General features: G+C 33.0%; 1 protein-coding gene across 1 annotated transcript; it reads right to left on the bottom strand.

Annotated features, from left to right (window-relative positions):
- Positions 1-2,945: 2,945 nt before the first annotated feature.
- LOC21389297 (NADH-cytochrome b5 reductase-like protein) lies at positions 2,946-8,446 on the bottom strand. Its single transcript, XM_024170741.1, has 13 exons — positions 8,211-8,446; positions 7,121-7,163; positions 6,872-6,947; positions 6,607-6,666; positions 6,437-6,487; positions 6,016-6,070; positions 5,804-5,874; positions 5,670-5,721; positions 5,375-5,452; positions 4,241-4,330; positions 4,019-4,132; positions 3,401-3,469; positions 2,946-3,217 (listed from the first exon to the last, which is right to left on the bottom strand). The coding sequence occupies exons 1-13, from the start codon at positions 8,367-8,369 to the stop codon at positions 3,161-3,163; spliced, it is 975 nt and encodes a 324-aa protein (XP_024026509.1). The 5' UTR covers positions 8,370-8,446; the 3' UTR covers positions 2,946-3,160.
- Positions 8,447-9,174: the final 728 nt, after the last annotated feature.

Consider the following 9,174-nt stretch of genomic DNA (forward strand, 5'->3'; position numbering starts at 1 on the left):
GAAAAATTTTCTCCCCAATTCCACGCCATGTATGAGTTGGTGTTCGTAGAAAACTTGAGTGTTTGAGTGCTAATCTCGTTTTGCTTCAGGTGTGCCCACACACACGTCTTCATAGATTCAAGAAATTGACGAGGAAGATTCGGGTATTCTAAGCAAGCTTAAAGTAAGAAATGTTTACGGTCAAAAAATTCAAGTTATCAACCTAATCGTTCACTAGGCACATTTATTAATAAATTAATTTAATTTATTTATTTATTCATAAATTAATGTAATTTATAGAGTATCTCAAAAATTTATTATTTTTTGTTATACCCAATCTGCTAAATACAAGTTTATGTGTAAAAAATCATTTTCAAAACCAACAATAACATATTCTTTAGAACATGATAAATTATAGCATATTTTAATTTTTCATTACACAAATTATTGTTTTCCAAATATACCCATCCTATTAGGGCTTCATTTTGTCTCTCCCCCTTTTCATCAAACGCTTCTTCCTCTGCGTGTTCTCTCCCACCTGCAGATCCTTTCTCTGTCTCTCTCTCTCTTCAAGTACAAGTCGTCGCCGTTCTGAGATCTATCGTCGTCAGTTCTATCTCTCTTCTCTCGTCACCGTCATTGTCGACTCGCGGAGGTTGGAGATCCGAGCAGATCCGACCAGATTTCGTGAACAGGCCGTCACGACCTAGATGCTGGTCAGTGCAGAGTGCTCTCGCGCCGTAGTTGTCCTCACAAGGTTCGTCACCGGCAGTCTTCGGATCTAGCCGTCTCGAACCAAATCCGACCAGATTTCGCGGGCTTCCTTCTTATTCCGGCGGTCGAAAGCAAATCTTGGCCAGAGAAACGGTCCGCCGTCGAAGCTCCATCGTGATCCCTCTCTTGAAGGTGAGTACGAAGCTCCGTCGCAATCACGGCAACGATGGCGAACATTTGCAGAGAAGACATATTTACATTTGTTAATACTTTTTAAACTCAAATTTACGTATGAGTTTGTGCATGAGGTCCGAGAATTTGTAGAATTTTTGTGGAATTTTGTCTTGCATTTGTCTGTGTTTATGTTTGGAATATGGTAAAATTATCTATCTGTAAATATTTTAGTAGTGAGAAGATTTGATATGATAAATACTGTATATTCTTAAAAATATTCTATTAGTTATAAGTTTAAATATGATAAATATTGTATTTATAAGTAAACATTTTAGTAATTTTAATTTTGGACATGGTAATATTATATTTATTAGTAAATGCTTTAGTAGTAATAACTAATAAGTTTAGATATGATAAATATAATATTTATTTTTAAATATTTTAGTAATTACAATTTTGAATATAGTAAATATTGTATTTATTTGTAGTTATTTTAGTAGTTATAATTTAGAATATGTGATATTTATGGTACCGTTAGATCTTTAAATAAATATGATATTTATTAATAAATAAGACATTTATTGATAAATACAGTATTTATCGGTAAATACAGTGTTAAATGGTCGCCAGAGTTATTAACTGAAATTTTAGACAAATGTAATATTTATTAATAAATATTGTATTTATTAGTAAATACAATGTTAAATAGTTGTCGGATTTTCAGATAAATATGACATGATTTATCACTAAATACAGTATTTATCAGTAAATATCATTAAACAGTCATCGGAAAAAAGTCGTCGAAAAAACAGTCTCCAACTACTGAAAAACAGTTGAGGTCACCGGAGCTGACCATCAATTGTCAGTGTCAGCCATGCAGACTTGAGTATAAGGAGACGAAGAGAGAGATTAAAAGGAGGCTTAGGTATATTTTTAAGTTTTTAATAATGTTTCAAACTTAAAATATCAAATTATGTTATAATCACTCATTCTCTCTCTTTTTTTAAATTAAAATTTAATATTTAGTTGGCTTTTAATAGCATGCCACGTTGACACTTTTGTTAAATCTATAGACGGATTTGGATGGAAGGATAGTTTGATCTATTTTCTATAAATTAAGAGGTGTTTTGAATTATTTTAAAAAATGAAGTTATACTTTAAAACAAGGTATATAATTTAGAAGACATTTATAAAAATAATCGTTATTTATTTCTTTATTTTACAATAAAAATAGTTTAGAAGATATTTATAAAAATAATCCTTATTTATTTTTTTATTTTATAATAAAAATGCTAATCGGATAAATAGGATACTGCGACTACGCGGAATTCATAACGAGAAAACCCACCACCCCATACCCCGCTAACTTATTCGAGTTAACGAGGCAGGCGGAAACGGTGAGTGTTTCTGTTCACGTGCTGGGTCACCGTCGTTTTAAAAGAAGCAATAGAAACCCGTCGTTTTGAAAGAAGCAATAGGCGCTTTTGGTGAGAGCATTGTTGACTCTTAGGTTGGGAAAACGACAGTGTGTTTCACGTAAAATGTTCTACAAGAGAATCAAAAAGTTCTCTCTCAGCTTTAACTAATCTCATGTCGTATTTTTATATTATTCCCAAAAAATACTCAGGCTTTCTAACATAATATTTAATTTAGAACCTGCGAGTACTTTTTGGAGGAAAACATGGGTACTTTTAATTTTCTTTTTTCATGAGAATATAATGACATGAGATTAGCTAAAATTGAAGGTGTACTTTTTTTGGATTTTCTCGATTACTAGCGAAATCATATATCATATTATTCTCATTAAGAAAAGATATATATGTACACACACGTACATATACATACATGTGCATGTACTTGTACGAAAATTGAAAATTGAGACATTATTTATTTTGCATTTAGCAAAAAACAAGTACCGTCATTTTCTTTCCTTACAAAACAAATATAGTGCTCACAAGAAGCTTAACAATTAACATTTTTAAGAAGAAGACCCAAGAAGTTTAACCAATAAGTCATCATGGATATCGAACATCCATTAGCAGCTCAGCTTGCCCTTTATTGGGAGAATTGAAAAAAAAAAAAAAAAAAAAAAAAAAAAAAAAACCGCCATGGAGAACACTGGAAATTTCTTCCAAAGTTAAACCCAAACAAGCATGGACACTAATAAGTGATTTTTCTACTGAAAATCCGTCTCTATGTATATATGGATCAGTGTTACTTGAGAAAACATTTTATTGCAGTTACTCTGGAAATGAGCATAAAAACTGCTTCAGATGCGACCTGACATTGTCGCTCAAAATTTGTAAACCATTTCCTCTGTATATCCAAGTTCTTTGAGTATGCCTCTGAGCTGAAAGAGAGAGAGAGAGAGAGCAATAACCAATGAACTCATGAAAGTGTATAAAACGCATTATCTTTACGTAGTCGGAAAAACCAATGTAAAATCAAATGAACCCGGGAAGGTGTAAAACCCACAACTTTTGGGTATTTGGAAAAAACCAATGAAAAATAAGAAGAAATATGCCAACCATACCTCTCCTTGTGTCCAGTCTTTAGCTTTTTCACCTGAAATATGTTTCATCATCCCAGGAGGGCCACAAACCTGAACGGGAAGGATAAGGTCATACGAAGGTTTTCTTAATGAGCTTTCAGAATTGAAACCTAGATCTAGTCGCCGCTCTAATACTAAGAACCTGTTGGAATCCAACAGGGAGGGGATTCAAACAGGAACGAGTCCAACTAGCAACCGCATGCTTTGGTGACATTCCGATTTCATAAACATAATGGGGTACTAGAATTACCACATTGAGAGCTAAGTCATATTACTTGTAGAGTGGTCTGTAGCTTTAGATAATGCTTTCAGTACAAGGTGTCTTGACCATATTTTACTCCTAGCTAGATCACACAATCTAAATTTTTTAATACTGGAACACAATTTACGGGCTATTGTTGAAGCCTTGAAGCCATGGCAATGCTAAGTCATGGCAAGTCCATCCTAACAAGCAAGGATGCCACAACAATTCAATAATTTTAATCAGGTTGCTTACTGAAGGGAGGAAAAAGATGAGAAAAAGAAAACCTTTAACTCAGAATGCAAATAAAATATGACAAACAAATAAAAAAAAAGTGACTTTTTCAAAGTAACACTTACAAGGATGAGGGTATCTTCACCAGGACCAGGTAAGCCTTTTAAAACTATCTCCTTTGATATGTAACCTTTGCCTCCTTTCCAATTCTTTGTAGGATTATCTACTGTATAGTATACCTGGGATTTTTTTTTTCCACCAAATAAAGAAAGCCAAAATTTTTGTGAGTTAGAGATCTGGTTTGGACAAATTCAATGAGAACCCGTCTGTAGTGGTAAAAATGGTACCTTAAGATTTGGGTGGCTAGCTGCTAGAAAGTCAAGTTTCTGTTTAAGCAGTATGTCATCTGGGGAAACATTACCGTACAATAGAGAGACCTGGGAGGATTAAAGACTACCATGAAGCTAGACTTCGTCCATTAACAAATAATAATAGCACGTTATCCAAGTAAGAGTATCTCCAATGCAATGCTAAAATTAATGTGTCAATTGCAAATTTAACATTTGAATGCAAAAAGCACTCTCCAATGTAATGCTATTTATTATGCCAAATTTCCAATATGCTATACTTTATTGCAAATTTTCCACCAAGTATGGCATATGGGAAATTTAACATTTAATTACTATTAGTTGAGATGTTTACTTTTTCCATGTAATCAATGCAACTTTTGCATTTTCTAATTATTTTAAAAATAAAAGTTTACTTTTCCAACTTTCAAAACTTAATAATTATAAAAAAAAATAGATTTAGCATTTCAAATATCATTATGCATTGGAGCAAAATGAGAATAACATACCATATCATCGTTTTTAGTGCTAAATATACAATTGGCATTAGCATTTGCATGCGAGATGGTCTAAAACACATACATTAATATATATCCAAGCACTAGACTTCCTGAAATGTTCATTTATCCTTGAACCTTGATGTAGCAAAGTCTTTGAGATTCAGACCATTTGGGGCGCGTTTGAAACTTGTTCTAAAATGATTTTGTTTTTTGTATGAAAATGAAAATGAAAACGCATTCAATCTCAGACAGAAATCATTTTTGAAAATGCGTTTGGTAGTTTTATCAAGAGATTGTTTTCAGTGTAAAAAAACTCATAAATGTCTCTCTTTCTCTCTCTCTGCTCGAGGGAGGAGAAAACAAAAACAAAAAAAAAAAAAACGACTAAAAGTCGTTTTTCATTTCTCTCTCATTTTACACTAAACTAAAAAATCGTTTTCATTTTCGCTTTTTGTCTTTATTGCGCCAAACACCGTTTTGAAAACGTTTTCATTTTTTCTTTCTCGAAAAACGTGAAAAACAAAAGCGGGATCAATTCTAAACACGGCTTTGATCTCGTAACCATTTGAAAATATTTACATGGGAAAGCAAGATTAATGTTCTCAAAAGAACAATGAGATAGCATATTGCTCACCTGTGTGTTATCATCGGGATTTTTCAGTATAGCCTCAATAACCTGAAGCATTGGAGTAATTCCTGTGCCACCTGCAATCTGGACAAAAGAGTGCAATTTCTTTTTAGAGAAGGGCTAACCACATAAATTAAACATCGATTATGTCACATAGCATGCACTCAAAAGCTATACAAGCAAATGTGTTAGAAATAATAATAATAATATATATATATATATATATATATACTTTGTATGTTCTATAATTCTATTTATACTGCAACCGCTGTCTATGAGTTTCTAGATAACGCATCGATACCATGCCTATGTGTTTCTTCATATTGGGAGAGTATCTAAGCTTTTCAATGGGCCTGCAATAAAACACACAAACTTCATTCTAAAGATGATATAAAATGTATACCATGCAAATAGTTGTGGATCAAAATAATCTACCCTTTCACTTCCACCACATCGCCTGGCTTTAGGCTTGCAAAATGCTGACTCATTTTTCCTTCTGGATACACCTGCAGTGCATTGAAGAATATATATGCACAAGTTGAAGCAGTACATCAATTGAAAGTAACGTCAACTACAGAAATAGAAGTAACTACCATCAACCAATGCAGACTTATTTGTTTCTATATTTTTTTGGTAATTAAGCATACCTTAATTAATAAATCAAAAAAACCCTTCGAATCTGGATCTGATATTGGAGTGTACCTGAAAATTCCAAAATTTTGTACATAAGGGCAAAAGAATAACTGAAGAGCAGGCGAGAACTTCTACTTAATCAAGTCCTTACCTAGCTTTATACAACTTAAGAACCAAGAACTCCAATTTTTTTTTTTTTTTTTTTTTTTTTTTTTTTTTTGTTTTCAAGTGATCGAGGAATGAACACACTGACTAAAAGACGCATTTGATGATGATCACTGAGCATAGTGACTAAAAGGATGCACAAAATAAGGTGCAAATGCAGATAACGGATGAAAGCATTTAAGCGTGATGATTTCAAAGCTAAGCAATAGAGAGTAGAATTGGTAAAGTACTTAATAATCAAGCTTATTAGATTTGAATAGGAAGACTTACGGGCGTACAACATATTTTGGTTTCCCCTCAACATCGTGTCCAAGTGGAGCCCTGTAATTATAAGAACAATCGTTTGAACAAAAGAAAAAGGCAGCGGTAGTAGCAGATTCCTTGTGAATAGGAATTTCGAGATAAATTTTACAATTTTATTTAACAGCAGAGCAGAGTACCTTGTAAGGATGCAGGAAGCAATATCCAAGCCCAATTTCGCAGTGGGGTCAAATGAAAATCTGGTATTTTGTGTAGAAACCAAACAAATTAGTTAAAAGAGAAACTTATCACACATTTACAACGAAATTCAGAAACCATGTAGTATCAATACAAAAAAGTCACTACTAGCTTGAAATCCGGCTTTGATATGACCCAATGGGCATGATGATCATATACACACACGTAGATTAACCTGTAACTTTTAATTCAGAAGGCTTGGTGTACCTGAATAATTGAGTATTGTGGCTAACCCTCGCAGTGTCTTGCAACTTAAATTCAATCCACTTATCCGGATTCAACGCTGAAAACACATGACACATATCCATATAAGACGGAATCGTAGAAATCTTATAGAAAGAGCTTCAAATATTTCAGCTTAAAAAGCAACCAATGAAGAATGCAAAACCAAAACCTTTTTCAGAGAACTTGCAAAAACATTATCAACATCCCCGTTTTCCAAATAGAGGGACTCACCAACTTTTGGGCCTGATTCTTCATTGATTTGATCTAAATGTGCCTGTAAAATACAAAACAAAGCAATGTATATTAACAAGAAAGCTATTTTTCCTAAAAGGCACGTTAAATACAAATATATTTTGTGCATCCTATTCATTCTTTTAGAAAGATTTTTCCATACAAAGCAACAAAAATGCCATCAAGCACAATTATATCCATTTCTGCACACGAAAAGAAAAACAAAATGACCATTTCAAAAAACTAAAGGCATGGTTCTAGTGCAAAATTTTCAAGAAATCCACACCCGTTAGCAAGCTTTGCTGAAGTTTCTTGATAAATCAAACCAAAATACACAAAGGAATACAAAAAGAGAAAAAATCATAATGATCATGAACAAACCTAATCTTCACCAACTGATCAACCTATAAACCACGAGCACGATCGTAATCAAACATGGTTTACAAAGTACACCACATTGCAATGAGAAAAAAATAAGAAGAAAACCTACAAGAGATAACGAAAAACCTTACCAAGTACAATTTACCTCATTACCGCACTAGAAAATAAAACCAATTCAATCATTTTAAAATATTAAAGTATGGTTCTAATATGAAATTTTCGAGAAATCCACACTAGTGTTAGCCATCATTCATAACCAAAAGTTTTGCAGAGTTTCTAGATAAATTAAACCAAAATCCAACAAAAAAAAAAAAGGAAACAAATCAAAACCAACATGAATAAACCTAAGTAAACCATGAAAAATATCTTAATCAAACATCGTTTCAGCTAAAAGTAACCCACATTTCAATGAGAACAAATAAGAAGAAAACCTATATCATATAACGAAAAACCTTATCAAGTCAAATTTACTTCATGTTTACACGGGAAATGAAAAGCAATTCAATCATTTCCGAAAAATAAAGCATCGTTCTAATGCGAAATCTTCAAGAAATCCACACAAGCGTTATCGATCGTCCACAAACAAAAACGAACTTCCCAGAAGTTTCTAGAAAAATAAACCAAAATAATAATAATAATAATTAAAAAAAACACTATCTTGACCGATCGATCAACCAAAGCATAACGAATTACAGCACATTAAGATTACCAATTGCGGCGAGGAGTAGAAGTAGAAGTAGGAGAATCCACCGGAAATTGCGGCGAGAGCTCCGAAGGGGATTCCATGGCGGGACTTGCGTTGGGCTCCGAAGGCATTGGAGAAGGCCAATGGAGCGGATTTGGCGAGCCTGTGAAAGAAGCTTGCCATTTTCAGCGAACGAGAAGAAGAAGCAAAGAAGAAATGCTAAATCCAAACCAAAATCAAAATGGGTTATTCCAAGAAGAAGAAGCAGAGTAAACAGAGAGGTTCTCTTCTTTCTTCCACTTTTCAGGGAAAAAGGAATTGTGCGATGAGTTCTTATGTGCATTGTTTTTATTGGGCGATTGCTCCTGCAAGAATGCGATCAGATGTACACGATCTCTTTGTTGGACTGGACTGGACTGAGCTGAGTCTCGTATGGGCTCATTATGAAGGCCCAATTCTATCACCCTATCACTTATCAAGTCTAGTTAATCGCAGTCTCGTCGGCGTGACTTTTTTATCGGCAGATTGAAAAACACGGTTTCCATAGAAATACGGTTTTTTGAATCCGCAAATCCTTTTAATTGGTATAATCTAATCTAATATAATCCTACAGATTGAATTAGATTAAAAAAATATTAGATTGTAAGAGATTGAGATTTAGATTGCAGAGTGAGCATTTGTTAATTCGTATAATTTATCTATCCGAATTATATATATTTTATATATTTTTATCTATTTTATTAATATATATAAGAGATTTTTTTAATGTTATATGTATATATTTAACTACATATGTATTATGTATTGGAATAGAGAAAAGACCAAATGTTATACAACAGATTTAAATATAAGGCCCAAGCCTAACTCATTTTAAATTTTTAGTTGTAATTACTTATTAAAGTTTGTTTGTTACGATGGGTTTGATTTCTACTTTTTAAGTTATTGTCAAAGACTTGAGTTTTATGTCAAAGACTTCAATTTTATGTTA

The sequence above is a fragment of the Morus notabilis genome, unplaced genomic scaffold, assembly GCF_000414095.1.
Source record: "Morus notabilis unplaced genomic scaffold, ASM41409v2 Scaffold481, whole genome shotgun sequence".
NCBI lineage: Eukaryota > Viridiplantae > Streptophyta > Magnoliopsida > Rosales > Moraceae > Morus > Morus notabilis.